Here is a 25,842-nt window from a genome sequence, read left to right as displayed (position 1 = left end):
GTGACAAATAAAATGTGATTTGATTTGGCGTGCGTCTGTCCACGAGATTAATTTAAAAGACACTTGTGTCTCAAGATGAAGTCCATGTTTTTGATACTGACTTTAGATATTTCATATTGTCCATGTTGTAGTGCACCGGGATGTAAAAGATGCACAGGTGTACTGTTGGAAGGATCTGCATCTGCCGATTCTGAGTATGAGTCAGAGTCACCGGTTGCTTACACTCTATTATAGGAGAGGTCTCTGGGGTCAAGATTTCTAAAGAGATGTAGCCTGGGGTGGTTTAGCCGCTGCCGCCAGAACACCTACTGTGTCGGCGTGGGTTGGTATACGGCCCACAGCCTTCATTGTTAATACATATGTTTAGCTACACGAGATCAGGATGGTAGTACGAGACTTAGTCACTGTATGATATCTCTAGAAATGTAGAAGAAGAAAATGTGGTGTCGTCCAACATTTTTTTTTATTTTATTGAATAGAGACAGTGAGAGAGAGAGACAGGAAAGTTGGAAGAGAGTTTGTGTCAGAAGGGAGTGGGCAGGTGGCCTAAGGTGGTCTAGCGGTCTGTGCCGCAGCCTACGGTGTCGACATATGTTTGAATCCGGCACACTACCCTTTGACACAACCTCTCTCTATCTTTCCCCACTGTCATCCTCTCTCTCTGTTCAATAAATATTGATGAAAGCTCCCAAGATCAGGATGGTAGTATGAGGCTGACACCTTGGCTACACTGGCCATTGTGTGCATGTTGATTTTGTCAATCCTGACCAGACGAGATCCTGACATGCAGGTTAAAATACCAAAACCAACTGTGAACCAACTTTATTAATTTGGGGACAGGTCAAAACACACATAAAACATTCATGGACATTAAAAGCTAGATAGCTGTTGCTAGCAGTTTGTCCTGGGAGATGAACATTGGGTTGTTATTTTACCTGATCATGTATTGTCCCCTTAGCTGTTTTCTAGTAGAATTTTGACTTGGCTCATAAAAAAATGGTGTATTTCTTTAATCAGATGATTAATCCACAGATAAAAAGGAAACCTAGTTACTATTTTGAAACTAAACTAAAAATTATCTCGTTTGTCTTTCAAGCAACCACGTGTGGCTGTATCTTTGTGAAAACCAGTAAGGAGATGGGATTTTTTTAAAACTTTATTTCAACACGGATGTCATATTGAGACAAAAGTCTCTTTTGCAAAGCCCCGCACATCACAAAAACATAAAAATACACAATATACACATTAAGATACAAAACTCTCATTCAAAGGATGACTGAAATAGGCCTGGATCAGACTTCTTGCAAGTGGTTTGAAAATTATCTCTCAGATGGGACTCTGAGTGTGTGATTTCTGATGGTGTCAAGTCTAGTTTCCTGGATATTACAAAAGGTGTACCACAGGGGTCAGTGCTGGGACCTGTTCTCTTTACTAATTATATACATAATATTGGTCTATCTGTTGAAACGTGTAATATTCATCTTGACGCAGATGACACTTATGTCTGCAATTGCCCCAAATGTTGACCAGGCTATGTGACTTTGTTGCCTTGGTTGGTTTAAAAGTTGTACTTAATGCGGGCAAGACTAAATATATGTTCTCTAATTCTCTCAAATATATTTAAGATGAATGACGTATTTATTCATTGGATGGTTCTCCTCTCTTGATTGGGTTCCCACCTATACATTTCTGGACATCTGCATTGACAAAGATTTAAGGTTTAAAACTTCTTGTCAATATGGGGGCGCTGTTTTCACTTTGTAAAAATTTGTTCCCAAATTAAACTGCCTCGTACTCAATTCTTGCTCGTACAATATGCATATTATTATTACTATTGGATAGAAAACACTCTCTAGTTTCTAAAACCGTTTGAATAATATCTGTCAGTAAAACAGAACTCAAGTTGCAGCAAACTTCCTGTCAGGAAGTGAGAAATCTGAAATCGGGCACTCTGTTCCAGGGTCAGTTTATTAATTTGCATGTAATCTATGAGTCGACATGTCTTGGACTTGTGATTTCATGAACAATTTATTATATGATATCCCTGTCGCTTTAGGCTAGGCTATGCTAGTCAGCTTTTTTGATGGGGGGGGATCCCGGATCCGGGTTTGTGACTCATTAGAGGTTTTAAAGAACATGGATGAGCTAGTTAAAAAGATTTAAAGTTGGCTTCTTTTTTAGAAAAGGATCTTGCCTCTCCCTAAGTAGCAGGAAGCAGATTGTAGAGTCAGCTTTCCTGACAGTTCTTGACTATGGTGACACCATTTACAAGATTGCAGCAGCCACTACTATTAAACATTTGGATGCCGTCTACCATAGTGCCCTTCGCTTTATCACTTCATCCTGTATCAAAAGGTTGGCTGGTCCTCATTGAAGTCACGTAGATCACTTCATTATTCCCTTTTTGTTTACAAAGCTCTAATACACAAGCTTCCAACTTTCCTAACTGCATTGTTAACGTATAAAAGAATGAGCTACCGAACCCACTCGCAGGATTGGTTAACTCTTGAGGTCCCTCTGGTCTCGACAAATTTGGGTAAATCCTCCTTTAGTTTTAGTGCCCCCCCATTGTTGGAATAACCTACAAAATTCCTTGCATCTTGATTGCCTAGTGCCACTAGGGCGGTTTAGGACTCTGGTGTTGAAGGAATTCATTGAGGATTACAGTTGTTTTGACTGATTGTGGTGTTTTTTTTGTTAAAATGGTGATATTGAGGTTGTACCTTGTGGTTATTTTTATTCTTTTTTTAATCTGTAATGTAAAAAAATATATATTTCCTGTTTCTGAGAAAATGTTTGTATCCGGGGCACCATTGGGAATGAGACCTTGGTCTCAATTGGGCGAAGCTGAATAAATACAAGTTCATACAAATAATAAATAACAGTGACTACTTCATGCTGATATTTAGTAGTTACAGACTTTTTTTTGCTGGCTGTTGTTTATGATTGGACTGAATGGGACAGGAAAGGAACTAGGCAACGGAATTGGGGCACTATGATAAAAGTAGTATTTCACTTATTGGTAACTGGCCCCCCTTATATCAATTATATTGATATGGTATTGCGATACGTGGGAGGCCCATGCTAACATGGAATGAAAGGAGGTGGATGTTCTAACGTTAACACCTTTATCACATCAACATTTGTCTCTCTCTTTCCTCTCTCTCTCTCTTCTGGCTGTTGTAGCTCTGTAAGCAGCTGTATGAAGTGATGACCAAGCTGGGAGAGCAACACTCTGACAAAATGTTCACCATACAGGGAGCGCCCAGGTGAGCAGTTTCTATACGTCAGCTTTAATGTTGCAGATAGAGTATGCGTTCTATCAATGTAATTGTCTGCATCATTTCCAATCCCACCTACAACAAAAAATATTGAAAAAATATATATATTTTCCTTCTTTATTATTTTCCCCTAACCCTACCACCCCTGCCCTAATTGGAGTAAACTAATGGACAACAAAACTTAGGTTTCTACTTCCAGCTTATACATACTAGAGCCAAGGGCTGTTGTAGTGCATGTGGGATCAAATGATATCAAAAAGGGTCAATCGGAGCTAAAGAAACAGGATTTTATTGAGCTGTTTAACACCCTAAAAGGCTCTGAAAAGCAGCCGATTATCTCTGGTCCCATGACGTCGCAGGGTCACGGCTGTGAAAGGTTCAACAGGCTCTTAGCTCTTCATATCTGGCTTAAAGACTAGTGCCACTCTGTTGGCATAACTTATATTGACAATTTGAACTCTTTTTGGAAACAAAAGATGCTCTACAGCAGGTATTCCCAAACTGGAGAACCGGGTACGCGCAATGCCGTCGGGGATACGCCAAATAAAAATGTGATTCACAATAAAAAAAAATATCTACGCTACCGTTCAAAGGTTTGGGGTCACTGAAAAATGTCCTTGTTTTTGACATTTTTGAATTGATCAGAACTACAATGTAGACATTGTTAATGTTGTAAATGTCTATTGTAGCTGGAAACGGCTGATTGTTAATGGAATATCTACATAGGCGTACAGAGGCCCATTATCAGCAACCATCACTCCTGCGTTCCAATGGCATGTTGTTTTAGCTAATCCAAGTTTATCATTTTAAAAGGCTAATTGATCATTATTAAACCCTTTTTCAATTATGTTAGCACAGCTGAAAACTGTTGTCCTGATTAAAGAAGCAATAAAACTGGCCTTCTTTAGACTAGTTGAGTATCTGGAGCATCAGCGTTTGTGGGTTCGATTACAGGCTCAAAATGTCCAGAAACAAAGACCTTTCTAATGAAACAAAGACCTTTCTTATGAAACTTGTGAGTCTATTCTTGTTCTGAGAAATGAAGGCTATTCCATGCGAGAAATTGCCAAGAAACTGAAGATCTCATACAACGCTGGGCACTACTCCCTTCACAGAACAGCGCAAACTGGCTCTAACCAGAATAGAAAGAGGAGCGGGAGGCCCCGGTGCACAACTGAGCAAGAGGACAAGTACATTAGAGTGTCTAGTTTGAGAAACAGACGCCTCACAAGTCCTAAACTAGCAGCTTCATTAAATAGTACCCGCAAAACACCAGTCTCAACGTAAACAGTGAAGAGGCGACTCCAGGATGCTAGCCTTCTAGGTGGAGTTCCTCTGTCCATTCTCTGTGTTCTTTTGCCCATCTTAATCTTTTCTTTTAACTAGGCAAGTCAGTATTTACAATGATGGCCTACACCGGCCAAACCCGGACGACTCTGGGCCAATTGTGTGCCGCCCTATGGGACTTCCACTAATGCGCTGGTTGTGATAGAGCCTGGATTCGAACCAGGGTGTCTGTAGTGACACCTCTAGCACTGAAAGACAATGCCTTAGACTGCTGCACCAATTTAATACATTTTAGTATAAGGCTGTAACATAACAAAGTGTGTAAGAAGTCAAAGGGTCTGAATACTTTCCAAATGCACTGTAGATGAGCTGGTTAAGAAGCTAAGATTTAAAGTTGTATTTTTCTACAGAAACAGATGGTGCCTTTCTCTAAGCAGTAGGAAGCAGAAAAGGTTGTCTGGACTAAAGACCCATAGATCTCTACATTACTCCCTACGCCCTACTTCATAAACTTCCATCTAACTTTGCTGTTGAAGTATAGACACCTGAGTTGCCTAATCCATTTACAGGATCGGTTCCTTGAGGTTCCTAGGGTCTGTACCGAGCTAGGTAAATCCGCTTTTAGTTTTATTGCACCGTATTGCTGGAACAAAATTCTAAATACATTTCATCTTGATGTCCTGGTGCCATTCTGGCTATTTTAAAGTATTGATTTGGAACTTATTTGTGGATGAATGTTTTCTGGGTGATTTGTGATGTTTTATTTGCGCTTACTAAGATTTATTTGTGGTTTTGCATTTTAATGTGTAGATATATTTATTTTGTGTATAATGTGTATTTTTATATTGTATTATACAGGGCACATTTGGAAAAGAGGCCGATGTCTCAATAATAATGTCTTCCCTGTCAAAATATAGGTAAAAATAAAAAAATATATAAGGAAATCAGTCAATTGATATAAATTAATTAGGCCCTAATCTATGGATTTCACATGACTGGGAGTACAGAAATCCATCTGTTGGTCACAGATACTTTAAAAAACACTTACGGGTGTGGATCAGAATATCTGGTGTGACCACCATTTGCCTCATGCAGCGCGACACATCTCCTTTGCATAGATTTGATCAGGCTGTTGATTATGGCCTGTGGAATGTTGTCCCACTCCTCTTCAACGGCTGTGCGAAGTTGATGAATATTGGCGGGAACTGGAACACGCTGTCGTACACGTCAACCCAGAGCATCCCAAACATTCTCTGGATCAGATGTGCCCTTGAGCAAGGCACTTAACCCTAATTTGCTCCCGGAGTGACGTACTACTATGGCTGACCTTGTAAAACAACACATTTCAATGCACCTATCCGGTGTATGTGACAATATAAACATCTTTATTTGCTATTCTGTCCAGGTCTCTCTTAACAAATAGATGTTTAATCTCAATGAGACTAACCTGGTAAAATCAAAGTAAAATATTTCTTTATTAGCTCATTTGTTAACATTGATCTTGTGTTGATTCCCAGGGGTCGCAATTAGAAGGTCCACACCCAATTCCAGTAGTCCTTGGATAATGTCTTCTATTTAACCTCATTTCATTATGTTGATTGATTTAAGATACAAATTGCAACCCAACATCCCACATGTGCAACATTTAAATGTATTTTAATTGAAACTTTTCAAATGAACCAAATAGCCGCTTTCTATGTGTCTGTCTGGGGACAGCGAGTTCGAGTATAATTACATAAATAGCATATCATATCCCAGTTTAATCCCAGCATTTGCACCCTCACCCTCACCATTGTGCACTTTTCACGTTTCATTTAAATGACAATAATAGCTTCCCCCCCCCCTCACACCACAAATGTAGACAAGCCATATTCCCTGAGTTAGCCTTTCTCCTGTTGTGTGTGTGTGTTAATGAGTAAAAAAAAAAATCTTCATTGTTTAATCCTCTTTACCTCAGTGATTCAGGACCTTTGCGACTCTCTCGGGCCCCCTCGCCACCGGACAGCGACAGTGACGAGAGCCCAGTGGACACTCCTAACCACATGCTCGCGCCTGCCTCTCCCGGCCCGCCCCGGCCCAAATCTCCTTCAGGCCAGGTATGCCTTACCCCAATACACTCCTATTAACAGCCACAGGAATCTCCTACTTCAGTCCTGGATGCAGGTATTTGTTCCACCCTAGCACTAGCACACCTGGTTCAGCTAATCAAAGCCTTTATGATTGGCTGATTAGTTGAATCGTGTGTTTTCCATCGGCTAGATCAACAAAGTCCACCCCTGTTGGTAACATGCTCTAGCCAAACGCATGTAGCGCCAGACCAAAGTATTTCAGTATACTGTGTGACCCTCTAGTCTACTCAGTTGTACACTATCCATGTACAGTTACACCACCGCGAGTGTTCCTTTGACGTATGCTAACCAAACACCCGTTCAGTAGTTCATATTAATCTCCAGCTAATTCTGGTTCAAGAAGAGATAGTAAAATGTTAAGTCAAACTAATCAATGATAGCCTGTTTATTTGAGAATCAGATTTTTTTTAACCCACTATAGTTGTAGAGGCAGTTTGAGATCACATTGACTTGTTGCGACTCTATTTCCCAGATTTTTGTTTCCCAAATGCCAGACTTAAATGCACTTGTTGTCTTGGATGCCAACAATATTGTTGTTCTTGGATGCCAACATGGAGAACAGTGACTTCGGAAAGTGTTCAGACCCCTTGTCTTTTCCCACATTTTTTTACATTACAGCACTATTCTAAAATTGATTTTTTTTTAAGAATCCTGAGTAATCAGACAGAAATGTCTTCCTATTTTTTAGGGTTTAATTACTAACTATTAATATCAAACAAACCAGGTTAATACGTAATTTTTCTGTCACAAATCGCTGCCAAAGGTGCTTCAACAAAGTACTGAGTAAAGGGTCTGAATACTTATGTAAATGTGATATTTCCTGGGTTTTTGTATTTTATAAATTAGCTAACATTTCTAAAAACCTGTTTTCGCTTTGTCATTATGGGGTATTGTGTGTAGATTGATGAGGATTAAAAAAAAAAAAATCTGTTTTAGAATACGGCTGTAACGTAACAAAATGTGGGAAAAGTCAAGGGGTCTGAGCACTTTCCGAAGGCACTGTATAGACTGCAGACCTCTCTGTGCATCGACGGTTCTGCGATACATACACCACCAGACTAACATTTATTTTGTACAACAATTATTTTGCACAGTCGTACCAAAATTGTTTTGTGCTTTTGATGTATAGTTTCTGTTTTCCACACCTGACTACTTTTGAATATTAATTTAAACAAATTTGAACTCTACACGGACCAATCCAATCAAACATTGCCTGTATTTCCCGAATCAAATTTGAACACAGCACAGTTTTTTTGGTAACAATTTTTAGTTGTCTTCTCATGTTCACCTGTCCTTGGCTTTGTCTCTTTCCCTGCACATTGCATGTGATGTGCCATGGTAAGTTAGCATGTCACATTCAGTTTGTAGATCCCTGACTAGTATGAGTAGTAGACATATTTAGCATTAGCATGTTCACCTATCCGTGATTCCTAAGGCATTCAGAGGTACTACTACACTACAGTATCTACTTCATGGTTATCTAACCATTGTTCATATTCTGATTAAAACAAACCAGAATGTATACAGTTTACTTACTACAGTCAATTATAGTTCATATATTCACATAAGATAAAATGGATATGTTCTGTGAGCCCATTTTATTTGTAATGCCATGGAAATTCCCTGAGCAACAGATAATGTGGGAAGCTTTCCTTTACTGCTATTGCTTTGGCAACCAAATTCTCCATTAACCTCTTTAAGTACTCATGCAAGTCATACATATATATCTGTAAAACATCGTCCAAAGAGCAAGTTGTATAAGGTTCAGTAGTTATAAACAAATCTTGTCACTCTCCTATGATTGTCTACATCGACATGGTATAGTCACATGTTGAATACAGCACAGTCAATTATGATGTGAGATACAGGTGAATCAGTGAATTGCAGTATGTCTGACATGGAGTGGCATTAGCAACCCCAAGAATGTATCCACCACGGAACTAAATAGAACACTTTTAGAACACTTCATAGGATATCTATGGTACCCAACACCAAAACTCTAATGCTTCTGGCACCCTTCTCCACCTCCCCAGTTCAAAAAGGGACCGCCAGTGCCCCCGCCACCCAAGACCCCGACCAAGGAGCTGCACCAGGAGCAGATAATCGACCTGTTTGGGGGCCAGTTCTTACCCGCGGCTACGCCCTCGCAGGTCAGTCACATCCTGGGTCCTTATTTGACCATTTTATCAAGGGATTCTTATGCCCTCCTTTCCTTGGACATGCATTGACATGATTGTATTCGTGAAAGCTATGTAGTGGAACTATCTGTCTAGATGGCCCTAGAGAGAGCGTTTTCATCACAACCCAGGGCCCGGTTTCCTGATAGCGATAGAACTTAGTCATACGAGTGTTTTTAACGATGCATCTTTCCTGCAACGGCCAAAGACGTAACATGCGTTTCCCACAACACCACACAGAGAGAAGGTTCGCTAAGTGCGTTATTGACGTTTTGACGCTGCTCTCGGATCAGCTTTCTCCATTCAAATCTTACCTTAATATTTGAATTATTCCACAATACTGATGACGGATCAGCTCCTAGAGAGGAATTATCACCTATTGGCTGCAAATATTTAGACGGCTTATTCTAATGCTTACCCTATAATAATGCACTCAATCAAGATTTGGCACGTCATTGCGCACCTGTTAGGCTACACAACATGAAATATATTCAGACAAAAATGACAGACAGTAGCCAAATAGCAAAATAAAACTCAATTGAATGAAAATTGTATTGATAATTTCCATACATCGCCTATGTAGCCTCTACTGGAGGTAGGCTATGTATCTTTTAAGGCAGTCATCTCGTTTTTTAATACATTTGTATTATTATTATTATATATTTATTCAGGGAAAACCCATTGAGAACAGGGTCTCATTCCCAAGGGTTTACTGATTACAACAATACAACAACTAAATACAATTTAAAACCAAATAGCAATCAATACAAAATACAACATTTATGGAAACAGTTAGTGTAACGATACTCTAAATCCTCCTCCTCCTCAGACGAGGAGAGGAGAGAGGGATCTGAAGACCAATATGCAGCGAGGTATGATGACATGATTTATTGATTTAAACAAGACACGACATAGACAGAAAACGAACTATACTTGAATAACTACAAAACAACAAACGACGTAGACGCACCTGAACATAAGAACTTACGTATAACGAAGAACGCATGAAAACAGGAACAGACTACATAAACCGAACAAACAAAACCGAAACAGTCCCATGTGGCGTAACATCACACAGACACAGGAGACAACCACCCACAAACAAACAGTGTGAAAACACCTACCTTAATATGGCTCTCAATCAGAGGAAATGAAAACCACCTGCCTCTAATTGAGAGCCATATCAGGTCACCCTTAAACCAACATAGAAACAGAAAACATAGACTGCCCACCCAAACTCACGTCCTGACCAGCTAACACATACACAAACTAACAGAAAACAGGTCAGGAACGTGACATAACCCCCCCCTCAAGGTGCGTACTCCGAACGCACCACCAAAAGTCTAGGGGAGGGTCTGGGTGGGCATCTGACCACGGTGGTGGCTCCGGCTCCGGACGCTGTCCCAATCCCACCATAATAAATCCCCGCTTCTGTGTCTTCCTCAAGGTGGCGACCCTCGCCACCGACCTTGGACTGGGAACCCTAGACATGGGTCCCGCTGGATTTAGGGGCCGCCCCGGACTGAGGGACGGCAGCTCCGGACTGAGGGACAACACCGGGACAAGGGGCAACACCGGGACAAGGGGCAGGTCCCGGCTGATAAACTCTGGCAGATCCTGGCTGGCTGGCTCTGGAGGATCCTGGCTGGACGGCTCTGAAGGCTGGTCCTGGCTGGACGGCTCTGAAGGCTGATCCGGTCTGACGGAAGGCTCTGGCTGATCCGGTCTGGCGGAAGGCTCTGGCTGATCCGGTCTGGCGGAAGGCTCTGGCTGATCCGGTCTGGCGGAAGGCTCTGGCTGATCCGGTCTGGCGGAAGGCTCTGGCTGATCCGGTCTGGCGGAAGGCTCTGGCTGATCCGGTCTGGCGGAAGGCTCTGGCTGATCCGGTCTGGCGGAAGGCTCTGGCGGCTCCGGTCTGGCGGAAGGCTCTGGCGGCTCCGGTCTGGCGGAAGGCTCTGGCGGCTCCTGTCTGGCTGACGGCTCTGTAGGCTCTTGGCAGACGGGCGGCTCTGTAGGCTCTTGGCAGACGGGCGGCTTTGCAGGCTCATGGCAGACGGGCAGCTTTGCAGGCTCATGGCAGACGGGCAGTTCAGGCGCCGCTGGGCAGACGGGCAGTTCAGGCGCCGCTGGGCAGACGGGCAGTTCAGGCGCCGCTGGGCAGACGGGCAGTTCAGGCGCCGCTGGGCAGACGGGCAGTTCAGGCACCGCTGGGCAGACGGGCACACCTGTAAGGAGGAGACGGAGAGACAGCCTGGTGCGTGGGGCTGCCACAGGACCCACCAGGCTGGAGAGACCTACAGGAGGCTTGATGTTAAAAGGCACCTGAAGGACCGGGCTGTGGAGGAGCACTGGAGCTCTGGTGCGCAGCCTTGGCACCACTCCCCCAGGCTGGCATACTACTCCAGCCCTTACCCTCCAGAGTGCAGGCACAGGTTGAACCGGGCTGTGGATGAGCACTGGAGATCTAGTGCCTACTACGCGCACCTCTCCCTTAGGCTCCACTCCCACATTTGCCCGGTACGAGCGGAGCGTAGGCATAGGACGCACTGCACCCTCCCAGCGCCCCGGAGACACAGCACGCAGAGCCGGCGCAGGATACCCTGGACCGAAACTGCGTACCGGAGACCAGACGCGCTGAGCAGGCACAATACGCCCCGGCTGGATGCCCACACTCACTTGACACTTTCGGGGGGCTGCCCTATAGCGCACCAGGCTATGGGCACGCACTGGCGACACCGTGCGCTTAACCGCATAACACGGTGCCTGACCAGTGACGCGTTGCTTATAATAAGCACGAGGAGTGCGCTCAGGTCTGCTACCTGGCTTAGCCACACTCCTCTCTAGCCCCCCCCCAAAAAAATTCTGGGGTTGCCTCTCGTACCTGTCCCGCTGCCGTGCTGCCTCCTCATATCGCCGCCGCTCAGCTTTCGCTTCCTCCAGCTCAGCTTTGGGGCGGCGATACTCCCCAGCCTGTGCCCAGGGTCCTTCTCCATTCAACTCTTCCTCCCAAGTCCACAAGTCCTGGGATTTCTGTGGTTGCTTTCGCTGCCCTTTTCCCCGCTGCTTGGTTCTGGTAATTTGGTGGGTGGTTCTGTAACGATACTCTAAATCCTCCTCCTCCTCAGACGAGGAGAGGAGAGAGGGATCTGAAGACCAATATGCAGCGAGGTATGATGACATGATTTATTGATTTAAACAAGACACGACATAGACAGAAAACGAACTATACTTGAATAACTACAAAACAACAAACGACGTAGACGCACCTGAACATAAGAACTTACGTATAACGAAGAACGCATGAAAACAGGAACAGACTACATAAACCGAACAAACAAAACCGAAACAGTCCCATGTGGCGTAACATCACACAGACACAGGAGACAACCACCCACAAACAAACAGTGTGAAAACACCTACCTTAATATGGCTCTCAATCAGAGGAAATGAAAACCACCTGCCTCTAATTGAGAGCCATATCAGGTCACCCTTAAACCAACATAGAAACAGAAAACATAGACTGCCCACCCAAACTCACGTCCTGACCAGCTAACACATACACAAACTAACAGAAAACAGGTCAGGAACGTGACAGTTAGTCCTCGGCTACTACGTCCTCAATTTAACACCTTAAACTACGCAAGCGGCACCCGAACATCTAATTTTAATTAGTTCTGCATATTGCTCCAGCAGTGAGGTGCATTAAAACTGAACGTGGAATTTATCTAATTCAGTGGAGACCTGAGGAACCTCAAGAGTTAACCAAACCTGTGAACCGATTTGGTAACTCGTGTTTTTATACTTCAACAACGAAGTTAGGTAGTCGGGAAGCTTGTGTATTAGAGCTTTGTAAACAAAAAGGGAAAAGTGAAGTGATCTACGGGACTTTAATGAGGACCAGCCAACCTTTTGATACAGGATGCAGCGCTGAGTATTAAAACTGTCACCTGTGATAAAGCGAAGTGCACTATGGTAGACAGTATCCACAGGTTTAAGAGTAGTGGCTGCTGCATTCTGGTAAATTGTGTCACCAGTGTCAAGAACTGGCAGGAAGTTGACTGTACAATCTGCTTCCTGCTGTTTAGGGAGAGGCCATATCTATTTCTAAAAAATATTAGCTTTTTAACTAGGGGGAAGGGTCTAAGCTGACATATGGAATTTTTTTAAGATGGTCATACCATGGATCATTTTGCTATAGGAATTTACATTTTAGGACCCAATTAGGTATATATAAAACATATATATATTTTTGATAAAATATTGTATTTTGCCTTTACTACTATAGACCATAGAAATGAATTGAATAACACATTCATCAATGACAATACATCTTAAGGAATAAGGTTTTGAAGTGTCTGTCCTATCTATATATAAGAAAGCTCAGATACTTTTTAATACTTTTTTTTACCCATATTCAACCCCTTTTTTGGGGGGGGGGATACAAAACTACCTCCATACTTCCATAATTTAAAAAAAAAACAGTACCGGTTACCGTCAGATGACTCCCATGATGTGGGTCGTGAAGCAAAACGGAGAACACCATCGTGTTTGTGAGAATCTCCCCTTTCCACAGTGGTGTCACGTGAGTTTGTAGCCCAAACGGTTCGGACGCCACAAACAGAAGTTGCCACATCAACGGTATCGACTTCAGACGAGTCCCGTGGGGCTTGTGAGGGTCATAGAGCAAAACGTGTCCGTGAGAGTCTCATCTTTCGATAGAGTGGTAATATTGGTTGGTAGGCCAAACTGTTTGGACGCTACAGACTTTATCGTGAGAAAACAGATTTTCGGGATGTCATGGTCTGACAAACACTGCTGTAGCTCGGCCACCTTCCATCGCAGATAGCTCTAGCTTAAACTGACGGATTTCCAAAATCATGGGCATTAATTTGGAGTTTTTCCCTCCTATGGTGCCACTCTTCTGGGAAGGCTTTCCACTAGATGTTGGAACATTTCTGCGCAGACTTGTTTCCATTCAGCCGCAAGAGCATTAGTGAGGCCGGGCACTAATGTTGGGCGATTAGGCCTGGCTCGCTGTCGGCGTTCCAATTCATCCCAAAGGTATTTGATGGGGTTGAGGTCAGGGCTCTGTGCAGGTCAGTCGAGTTCTTCCACACCAATCTCGACAAACCATTTATGTATGGACCTCGCTTTGTGCATGGGGGCATTGTCATGCTGAAACAGGAAAGGGCCTTCCCCAAACTGTTGCCGCAAAGTTTGAAGCACAGAATCGTCTAGAATGTCATTGTATGCTGTAGTGTTAAGATTTCCCTTCACTGGAACTAAGGGGTATAGCACGAACCATGAAAAACATGTTTCAAGCGGATACCTCGACACGGCCCTGAAAGAACTTCACTGGACTCTATGTAAACTGGAAACCATATATCCTGAGGCTGCATTTATTGTAGCTGGGGATTTTAACAAAGCTAATCTGAGAACAAGGCTTCCTATATTCTATCAGCATATCGAATGTGCGACACGAGCTGGTAGCAATTCTGGACCATTGCTACTTAACTTCCGCGATGCATACAAAGCCCTCCCCCGCCCTCCCTTCGGCAAATATTACCATGACTCCATTTTGTTGCTCCTAGCCAATAGACAGAAACTAAAACAGGAAACCCCTGTGCTCAGGTCTATCCAACGCTGGTCTGACCAATCAGATTCCACGCTTCAAGATTGCTTCGATCACGTGGACTTGGATATGTTCTGGGTAGCCTCAGACAATAACCTTGACGTATACGCTGACTCGGTAGGCGAGTTTATTAGCAAGTGCATTGGTGATGTTGTACCCACTGTGACTATTAAAACCTTCCCTAACCAGAAACCGTGGATTGATGGCAGCATTTGCGTAAAACTGAAAGCACGAGCCACCGCTTTTAATCATGGCAAGGCGATTGGAAACATGACCGAATACAAACAGTGTAGCTATTTCCTCCGCAAGGCAATCAAACAAGCAAAGCGTGAGTATAGAGACAAAGTAGAGTCGCAATTCAACAGCTCAAACACGAGACATATGTGGCAGGGTCTATAGTCAATCACGGATTACAAAAGGAAACCAGCCCCGTCGCAGACATCGACGTCTTGCTCCCAGACAAATTAAACAACTTCGTTGCTCACTTTGAGGGCAATAAAGTGCCACTGACACGGCCCGCTACCTGAACTGAACTAAATGACTATCGACCCGTAGCACTCACTTCTTTCATCATGAAGTGCTTCAAGAGACTAGTCAAGGATCATATCACCTCCACCCTACCTGATACCCTAGACCCACTCCGCACCAATAGGTCCACAGACAACACAATCTCCATCACACTACCCTATCCCATCTGGACAAGAGGAATACCTATGTAAGAATGCTGTTCATTGACTACAGACAGCGTGGTGAAGAAGGCACAACAGCGCGTCTTCAACCTCAGGAGGCTGAAGAAATTTGGCTTGTCACCTAAAACGCTCAAACTTTTACAGATGCACAAGCGAGAGCATCCTATCGGGCTGTATCACCGCCTGGATCGGCAACTGCTCCGCCCACAACCACAAGGCTCTCCAGAGGTTAGTGCGGTCTGCATCACCGGGGGCAAACTACCTGCCCTCCAGGACACCTACAGCACCCAATGTCACAGCAAGACCAAAAAGATCATTAAGGACAACAACCACCCGAGCCACTGCCTGTTCACCCAGCTATCATCCAGAAGGCGAGATCAGTACAGGTGCATCAAAGATGGGGCAGAGAGAATGAAAAATAGCTTCTATCTCAAGGCCATCAGACTGTTAAACAGCCATCACTAACATAGGGGCGGCAGCGTAGCCCAGTGGTTAGAGCGTTGGATTAGTAACCGATAGGTTGCAAGATCAAATCCCCGAGGTACAAATCTGTCGTTCTGCCCCTGAACAAGGCAGTTAACCCACTGTTCCTAGGCCGTCATTGAAAATAAGAATTTGTTCTTAACTGACTTGCTTGGTAAAATTTAAAATCAAGTGGCTGCTGCCAACATACAGACTAAAATCTCTGGCCGCTTTAATACATTTAATAAACGGATTTAATAAAGGTATCTCTAGTCACTTTAAATAACGCAACTTTAATAATGTCTACATATCCTACCTAATACTGCCACTCATCTCAAAAGTTTATACTGCATATATCAGCCTACAGTAGCAGCCAATGTATGGAGTTCAATGCAAATCAAATCAAACTGTATTGGTCACATATACATGGTTACCAGCGAGTGTAGTGAAATGCTTGTGCTTCTATGCCGCACGGCCATGGCTCATTCATATATTTATATGTACACATTCTTATTCACCCCTTTACATTTGTGTGTATAAGGTAGTTGTTGTGAATTTGTTAGTGCAAGTAATCTGTCAGAACTAGAAGCACTACTGCTGCTACTGTAGGCTGAATTATAGAAAAGCTATTTCCATGTTAAAATGTTATGGGATGCATTTTCTCCATTGTTTTTAATGGTAGTCCCCTCTGGTAGGTCTACATTATGATCAAATAGCCACAGTAGCCTACTTTGCTGTTAAAACTGTAACTCAAAAAGCACTGGATGTTGCACAGAATTGATTGCAAAGAAGACTAGCTCGCTCGGAACAGTAAACAAACAAAGGCGGGAGCTGCCCCCCTCTGTGCAAAACATACCAGTGGATCTGTACTCCACATCACTGATGGAGAGTGGTAAAGCAACACTCACGGTGTACAGATTTATAATAAATACGTGTTTGCATCCTCAGCACCGTGCATCCCACTGGACCTGGCATGTGAGCGTCATGAGAATCACACGAACGAAGCTACAGCCGCCAAGCAGGCTTCAAAGGCAGCTCCCTCTTCTCCATGCACCACCGTTCCCACTCGGGGAAAAATAAGACACAATGTCAAGTCGGCAGGTGCACACAAACCAAGGTCCATTAAAACTGTGTGCCGTGAAACCGATTTGTCTGCGGGGCTTGCTCACACACAGCCCCAAAGCTGTGTGCTGACTGTGGACCCGAAGCATAAAGAGAAGACGCGATTGGTTCATGTGTAGAGAAACGGGAATAAAGGAACAATACAGTATCTTGATACAATACAGTGTCTGTCATTATTATATTTCCATAAATATTTCTTCATGCAATGAATCATTGACAATAGTTTATTCTCTATTTAGCAAGCATTTATTTAGCGAGCGTGTTTGCACACCTTGCAGGTTGACATGCATCTGATGCATACGCTAAAGGGGATCCCTGACAACGTTCTCTTAGCGGGTCATTTTATTCTGAAAGGCCAAGCGGTTCTAGTGTTAAACAGGGAAATCAAACCGTTAGGGGCATGATCCATGTCAATGATAGTTAAAACAACCCACCAGTCAATCAATTGCATTTCAGACAAAAAAAATGTTGCTCATTAAAATTGGGGCGAGTTGGTTTAGTTATCAGCTGAGTTAGACTGAGTTAGCTCAGTACAAATATCTTTCAGCCCATCAGACTTGGCATCCACCAATACAGATTAAGATAACCCACTATTAACCATTTGAATTTAGCATAGTTAGACAGCAGGACAGACAATTTGTTAAGAGCACATAAGGAGGCCGAGGGAGAGCGATAAATTCCCACTAGCGTCAAATGGGCATTATTACTAGGGCTGTTGCGGTGACCGTATTACTGCCACACCTGCGGTCACGAGTCATGAAGGCAGTCAAATGCCATGTGACCGTTTAGTCACGGAAATTAGGCTTCTCCAAGCTCTGATGCTGCTGATGGTCAATAGTAGCCTACGAAACTTGCTAACTGCCTGGTACTCAGCACTCTATTGTCCCTCTATTCACTCTGACATCAATGCAAATGTTTTCAAAAATCGAATCAAACACTTAACGAGAGCCCATGAGCTCATGTTGCGCAACATTTCAATACGCTATGCAAATGCACGAGAAAACAGAGTGATTGCCTCTACTGAAAATAGGAGGATCAGCTTTCTATAGGCTAGGCCTACTATATTTATTTCTAAACTTTCCTAATATTAAGCACATTGCTTAAATTTACAACAGGAGTATAGCCTACCTGGCTGGCATGAAAATAAACCACGGGAAAAGCGTCCTCCATTCGCTATTTAAATGCATAGATGACATGGATCATAGTCTTTTAGCCTAGCCCATAGGCCTATATGTTTTAATTTTAAAGGTTTGTATCACAACTAAAGTGGCCAAATAACTTCTTAAAATTAAGCACGTTAATCCGCTTGGGGTGTAAAGCCTAACTGGGATACATAAGCAGTGCGTGAGTTTCAAGTTTGGGTGAAATAATTTCACCATTAAAAATGCACCGTTATGATATCACATTTGTGGTCACTTTTGATAATGGTGTTTTCCTGCGAATGGAACATTTGCGTTTATAGCGTACTGCAGTGTGCACATTTCTGCACTTATAATGTGAAGAAATAGCCTAATAGTTAATCAACATTGCTTTAAAACGTTTTTTTGATGCTAGTGGTTGTATTAACTTGAAATCTATCACATCCCACAACTGTCCCAGACTATGTTTGGAATATTTATTTCTCGCACAGAATAGAGTAGGTCAACTTTTGTACTATGGGGGATTGTAGATTGACATAGGCTAGCGCTTTTGCTGTTCGTTAGGCATACTCATATTGTTGGCTGACGAAAAGTAAATGTGGACAGTTCTTCCAATATCTTCAATATGCACCTCGGAATTGGTCAGCCTACAAGGCACTGATGCAATGTGTGGACGCCAGGAGATGCTAAATGTATTGATGTTCATTAAGAGACTGACAGTTATTTGCTTGACAGTCACTGGCTGATGACATTTCGTGACCGTCACAGCCCTAATTGGAACACCGACTACAATTCAGTCCTAATCGCCCAACTTCAGTGCCCGACCTCACTAATGCGCTTGTGGCTGAAGGGAAGCGAGTCTCCGCAGCAACGTTTCAACATCTAGTGGAAAGCCTTCCCGGAAGAGTGGAGGCTGTTATAGGAGCAAAAAGGGGACCAACTCCATATTGACGGCCATCATTTTGGAATTAGATGTTCGACGAGCAGGTGTACACATACTTTTAGTCATGTGTTGTATGTTTAGCGGTGCTCTTCTGTGTATAAAGTGACGCGGTAGGGGGAAAAAAACGCATCTAACGACATGCTTAGCTATTCTAAGAGTGTTCTGAGGCAGCCGGTAAATAACGAACATGTTCAAGTGCAACTTTAGTAACTGTGGTTTTGGGAAACAGCTCAAAGATTTAACGATGCTCCTACGAATGTTCTACTGATGGACTTAGCCTTAAGATGTTTTTGGGAAACGGGCCCTGAACTGTTCAGTAGACTCCACAACAGACCACTTCAATAGCCACAAGTCACAGTTGTCTTCTTTTGTGTGTCTACTTGGCTTTGTGCATGCAACTATCTGGCTTTTTCAAAGTATTCAAACTGGGCACTAAACTACTCTCCACAACTACCTGAGACGCAGAGGTCTCCACTAGCACGCCCTGTATTATTCCATCTATTACAGTACTGTTTGCTTCTGGTCCTGGTGGGACACAGTGTTTGCAGGTTTTCCACCAGTGGGAGTGGGATATATTAAACATGTATTGTGATAGAGTGGAGGGGCCAAGGGTTTATGAAGATTACAAATCCCTTATAAACTACAAACCTGGGGCCATATGAAAGCGTCTCAAAGTATGAGTGCTGTTCTAGGATCAGTTTTGCCTTTCAGATCAAAATGAATAAGATTACAAAGACAGGGAGGATGAACCTGATCCTAGATCAGCACTCCTATTCTGAGATGTATGATAGATACTGCTCCCGATCTCAAATGTTCAGCCTTTCAGTACGGTTGTGTTACAGAGCTGTTAACTCAACCAACGCTTGAATTCTTTTATTTGCAGCCAAATGAAAGACCCGGAGAATCTCTCCTGGATCTGGACTTTGATCCATTCAAGCCTGACGGCAACACCACTATCGGACAGGCTGCACCACCCATAACACAGGTCCATTTATCTCCATTTTCATCTATTATACCATAATGCTATGTTATCCGTCTTAAATTTATCTTGTATTCAGCTTCAAATGTTTCTGTACACTAGATAGTGTATATCTCTGATCTCTCTAGTAATATACGTGCCCACCAAAAGAGCACATAGAGTTCTCTTCATTCCTAGTGAATAATCACGTGTTTTGTTCCACAGCAACTACCCTGGGATTTGTGGACAGTAAGTACAGTAATGTCCTCCTTGATTGATTGATTGATTGGTTGCTTGATGGGATTTATAACCTTGATGTATGAAATAGTCATTAGTTAGTTACAGTACGCTATAATAATATATTATAGCTAGATATGTTAGAGAAAAATACAAGACTACAATCCATTTTACATGTCCCCGTTTAGCACTGATCCTTATTAAAGTGTTTCAATCAAGTGGAAAATTAAGAAAAACCCTCAGTCTCAACACGTAGGAATCCTGACCTCTACTAGCTTTGATTGGCATGGTGATCTGCATGCTCTGTAGACTAAATAAAAACAAAGTAGCCATTTTGTGGCTTTTGTTATGCCAAATGTTTTTTCTCCCATGCAACAGTATTTAAGACTACCAAATAGCAAGTTAAGTTCCAAGCAATTAACTTGCCCCTGTCTTATTCTTATGCTGCTCCATGTATATTTTTATTACAGTTTGTATGTGTAACGATGAATGACAGTTATATTTAACTTTGTTCTTATTGATAAAAAAGTAGTATACTACTTTTACAGTAGTATACTGATGAATCTGACATTAAATACAAATATTTTTTTCCCCAGGGAAATGCTGAACCTGCGCAGCCTGTACGTAATACATCCACACCTGACTTCCAAATCACTTTCGGAAAATATTTACATGCCTTGATTTAAAAATGTTAATATCTGTGACCTCTGGTCGTACCTGTCATCAAGCCAGTTGTTTGATACCTGTATGTTTTTCACTCTTTTCGTCACAATCCAGAACTGTTCACTAGACTCCACCACAGACCACTCCATTAGCCACAATCCACAGTCACAATTGTCTTCTTTTGTGTCTATGCCTTGTCTTCTTTCTTTACCTCTGTCAATGATTTCACTTTCTCCCTCTGTCCTCTTGTGATAAACACTCTCTGTGCTCTCTTTACCTTACCTTCACGCACCGGCTTGGTCCTTCCAGACGGATTCTGGGTCTATGAGTACTGTGGGTGTGGAGGAGGATGGGGGAGGCGGTGGCGAGGCCCCGAACACTGCCGACTTTAACCCTGGGTTCCCCGCATTCCCCGAGCAGGCGGGAGACCCCAGCTTCGCCACCGACTGGGCCGCTGACTTCGGCTCGGCCCCGGCAAAAGGAGACTCTGTCCCGTCTGCCACCGAGGCGGCAGCCGGCGAGGTTCCAGCGACCACAGGGCAGGACGAGGCCCAAGGCTGGCCTGCAGCGGACGGCTGGGGCGGGGAGGCAGGGGAGGCAGCAGCAGCAGAGCAGCCGCAGGGGGCCGAAACGGCCGCAGCTGGAGACGAGGTTAGCGGCTGGGATCCCAACCCCCAACTTACCCCCAACTGTGATCCTTGTGCAGTGGGGGGCGACCAGCAGGCCCAGCAGGAGCCGGGGCAGGGGCCAACAGAGGCAAGGTCATGGGGATGGGAAGCGGGAGAGGCAGGGGAGGCAGGGAAAGGGGAGGCAGGGTCAGGAGAGGGATGGGAGGCAGCGTGGGGAGCAGGTCAGGCAGATTCAGAGGGAGACGAGGCAGGTTGGAGAGCTCGTCGCAAATCCACACCGGGCCTGCGCATCACCAACGAGCATGGCCAGGTGATTGAGGACACCCCTGAAGGCAGCGAGCATGGCCTGTACCTGTTTCAGCCGGGCGGCAGAGCAGGTTTCGGCTCGGGATATGAGACGACGGAGGAGTGGGGGGACTCAGTGGGGCAGAACGGAGGATGGGCCAGCACTGACGATGAACTAGACTCCGCCGCAGACCAGGGTCTCACAGACTGTAGCACAGCCCAGAGAGGCTTCACAGACTGGGCTTCAAGTGATCGGGCCACCCCCTTACAGGAGGAGAAGGCTCTGGAAAGCGATACAGGGTTCGCAGCGGACTGGGCCCAACCAATAGAACAGGCACCAATGCAGTCTGCCGAAACAGGAACAGCATTTGCGGATCCAACCATTGTCCCAGAACAGGGCTCAACCGGTGAACAGGTGATCCATTTTGGGACCGATGCTTTTGTGGAGATCCCTGGGGAAGGTGGTTTTGAGTCTGACCTCTTTGCAGAGACACCTGGGGGATTTGCCTCAGATCCTTTTGCGGCGACTCAGATGGAAGGCGGGGGAGGGGATTTTGCGTCTGATCCTTTTGCGGAAACTCATCTGGGAGGGGGATTCGAGTCTGTTCCCTTTGCCGTAACTCAAGGGGGAGGTGGGGAAGTTAGATTTGCGACAGATCCATTCGCAGAGACGACCGGGGAAGGTGGGGCAGGGTGGGCGGCAGACCCTTTCGCTAACAATGGTTCAGTCCAGTGGGCAGGTTTCCCCGCTCCCTCCGCAGAGACAGGGGGCACCACCACTGACAGCGGGTCCTGGCAGGAAGTCAGCGACAGCAGTGGCTTCTTCTCCTCAGGGGGTGACGGCAGCCAGGCAGAGGACCTCTTCGCCTCCTTTCCCGGGCCAAGAAGCGAAGCAGTAGCTAAGGAAGGAGTCGTCTCCCGAGCTCACAAAGAGCCTGAAAACTCGGACCTGTCCGAAGACGAGGTCGCAAACAGGAGATACGGAAAGTTGTACCAAGAGATAGATACAGAGAAGGAAGAGGTACCTGACTTCCTCCCCCCTCTACGTAGAGAATAGCGTAGAGTAGTCTAGAGCAAACAGAATCCCCTCTTCCTTATTTTCCCTCCCACAGATGTACAAATAATAAAATAAAAAGTGCTGTCCTGCAACCCTACCTGGATCCTGCAGCGCCACAGAATCCCAGCCCTCTTCTCCTCTCTCTCCTCTGCTTGCTTGTCTGCTTGTCGGTTCCACTTTGTCAATTTTATTAAAAAAACATTCCATCACTTGCCGCATAATTAAAACACATTTCAAAGCAGTCATGCCAAAAGCCTCCAATACTAATTGTGTGTCTGTGATTTGATTTAGGTGACCAACAATGCGTTTAACGGATTTCCCCAGGTAATTAGTCTCGACCAAATTTCTATTTTAGTGATCACAAGATGATATTGAGAAAAGGATTCATCACTGCCTTGTTAGTTAGAGCAGATGCTTTGTCATTAGAAAAACTAAAATATAATATGGTAGAGAACAGGAAAAGATCAAGTTGGATCAGTTGCAACAGAACATTAGGAGGAGATTAAGATAATCTCCATTTGTGTCAGGTATTTTTTTGTATTTCATCCTGTGAATGGAATTACTTAAAACTGACCATAAATATTATACACTATACATACACAAAAGTATGTGGACACCCCTTCAATTAGTGGATTTGGCTATTTCAGTCACACCCGTTGCTGACAGCTGTATAAAATCGAGGACACAGCCATGCAATCTCCATAGACAAACATTTGCAGTAGAATGGCCTTACTGAAGAGCTCAGTGATTTTCAACGTGGCATGCCACCTTTCCAAAAGTCAGTTCGTAAAATGTCTGCCTGAAGAGCTTCATGAAATGGGTTACCATGGCCGACCAGCCCCACACAAGCCTAAAATCACCATGTGTGTTGCCAAGCGTTGGCTGGAGTGGTGTAAAGCTTGCCAACATTGGACGTGTTCTCTGGAGTGATTAATCACGCTTCACCATCTGGCAGTCTGACGGACGAATCTGGGTTTGGCGGAAGCCAGGAGAACGCTTCCTGCCCCAATGCATAGTGCCAACTGTAAAGTTTGTTGGAGGAGGAATAATGGTCTGGGGCTAGTTCCAGTGAATGGAAATCTTAACTCCACAGCATACAATGACAGTCTAGACGATTCTGTGCTTCCAACTTTGTGGCAACAGTTTGAGGAAGGCCCTTTCCTGTTTCAGCATGACAATAACCCTGTGCACAAAATAGAGGTCCATACAGAAATGGTTTGTCAAGATCCGTGTGGAAGAACTTGACTGGCCTGCACAGAGCCCTGACCTCAACCCCATTGAACACCTTTGGGATGAATTGGAACGCCAACTGCAAGCCACGCCTAATCGCCCAAAATCAGTGCCCGACGTCACTAATGTTCTTGTGGCTGAATGGAAGCAAGTCCCCGCAGCAATTTTCCAACATCTAGTGGATAGCCTTCCCAGAAGAGTGGAGGCTGTTATAGCAGCAAAGGGTGGACCAACTCCATATTAATGCCCATGAGTTAGGAACGAGATGTTTGATGAGAAGGTGTCCACATACTTTTGGTGATGTAGTTTACTTACTTGCAGATTAGTTTAGGTATAAGGTATAGGTATAAAGTAGGAATAAAGTGAAGTTAGGTGATTGTAGGCTGCAAAAGCGTATCTCCTGATGCTGCTCATTGTTGGGATTAGTTACGCATGCGTTGTATACAAAGTAACTTCAATAAGCTTTTTAATAAAATTCCCCAATTTGAAAAAGTAACACGTTACTTTTGTAACGCATTACCCCCAACACTGGTTGCAATTGACCTGTAACATTGAACTTCCAGTTATATAAAAAGCAGTTCCTGTTGTGCATAAAGAAGCCAAAGACTGTCTTAGTAGTAGAATAGTAGGAAGTTTACATGGTGTAGCATTTAGGGATATTACAATAAACTAGAACTAAACTACAGTTTTGTTAACTAACCAAGTTGGGTAAACTTATGCTAACAACAATAATGTAGTTGGGCAAATTTGCTAACAATGCTAATATAGTGTAAGTGCTGCATAAACTATACTTACATGAGTTTACCCTCCACTTTATCCCGGTTACAAACACTTTGTCAATCCCTCACTAATACTTTCCCCAAAATTATCCCATCATAACTTTCCTTTGAAAACTAACATTTTATATGCTATGATATTTTATTAACTGCTGGTTTGCTGCCAGTGTAGTTGTAACTTTCTCCCTCTCTTTCTCTTTCCACCAACTTATCTTAAAGATGGAAGCAACAGCCCCAACATTTGTTGTGGATTTTGATAAACTGGTAAGTCAAGTGTCAATATGACAGACGTTTTTGCTCTTCCATTACTATGTTTTATGTCCTTATATTTACTTTATTTTATATATATATAAACTCAGCAAAAAAAGAAATGTCCCCTCACTGTTAACTGCGTTTATTTTCAGCAAATTTAACATGTGTAAATATTTGTATGAGCATAACAAAATTCAACAACAGACTTAAACTGAACAAGTTCCACAGACATGTGTCTAACAGAAATGGAATAATGTGTCCCTGAACAAAGGGGAGTAACAGTCAGTATCTGGTGTGGCCACCAGCTGCTTTAAGTGCTGCAGTGCATCTCCTCCTCATGGGCTGCACCAGATTTGCCAGTTCTTGCTGTGAGATGTTACCCCACTCTTCCACCACTCGTCACTGAAGAGCACTTTTTGCCAGTCCTGTCTGGTCCTGTGACGGTAGGTTTGTGCCCATAGGCGATGATGTTTCCGGTGATGTAAGGCAGGTCCTCACCAGACAACAGGCCTACAAGCCCTCAGTCTAGCCTCTCTCAGCCTATTGCGGACAGTCTGAGTACTGATGGAGGGATTGTGCGTTCCTGGTGTAACTCGGGCAGTTGTTGTTGCCATCCTGTACCTGTCCCGCAGGTGTGATGTTCAGATGTACCGATCCGGTGTAGGTGTTGTTACATGTGGTCTGCCACTGCGAGGACGATCAGCTGTCCGTCCTGTCTCCCTGTAGCGCTGTCTTAGGCGTCTCCCAGTACGGACATTGCAATTTATTGCCCTGGCCACATCTGCAGTCCTCATTCCTTCTTGCAGCAGGCCTAAGGAACATTCACGTAAATGGGCAGGAACCCTGGGCATCTTTCTTTTGGTGTTTTTCAGAGCCAGTGGAAAGGCCTCTTTA

The 25,842-nt window shown here is 44.0% G+C and overlaps 1 protein-coding gene across 4 annotated transcripts in view; it reads left to right on the top strand.

The window, feature by feature from the left end:
- Positions 1-25,842, top strand: part of amph (amphiphysin) — a 146,771-nt gene that overhangs the window by 94,936 nt on the left and 25,993 nt on the right. For 2 of the 4 annotated variants that reach the window (XM_055867594.1, XM_055867593.1), the window contains exons 9-17: positions 3,187-3,269; positions 6,526-6,664; positions 8,731-8,847; positions 19,745-19,846; positions 20,045-20,068; positions 20,653-20,676; positions 21,029-21,370; positions 22,982-23,014; positions 24,916-24,960. In XM_055867594.1, the coding sequence (XP_055723569.1) occupies positions 3,187-3,269; positions 6,526-6,664; positions 8,731-8,847; positions 19,745-19,846; positions 20,045-20,068; positions 20,653-20,676; positions 21,029-21,370; positions 22,982-23,014; positions 24,916-24,960 (909 nt within the window). The remainder of the gene's footprint in view (positions 1-3,186; positions 3,270-6,525; positions 6,665-8,730; positions 8,848-19,744; positions 19,847-20,044; positions 20,069-20,652; positions 20,677-21,028; positions 21,371-22,981; positions 23,015-24,915; positions 24,961-25,842) is intronic. The other 2 variants (XM_055867595.1, XM_055867596.1) reach the window with 2 other exon arrangements.

The sequence above is a fragment of the Salvelinus fontinalis genome, chromosome 17, assembly GCF_029448725.1.
Source record: "Salvelinus fontinalis isolate EN_2023a chromosome 17, ASM2944872v1, whole genome shotgun sequence".
Taxonomy (NCBI): Eukaryota; Metazoa; Chordata; class Actinopteri; order Salmoniformes; family Salmonidae; genus Salvelinus; species Salvelinus fontinalis.
The sequence above is the reverse complement of the archived record's forward strand: the minus strand, read 5'-3'. Positions and strand labels throughout refer to the sequence as shown.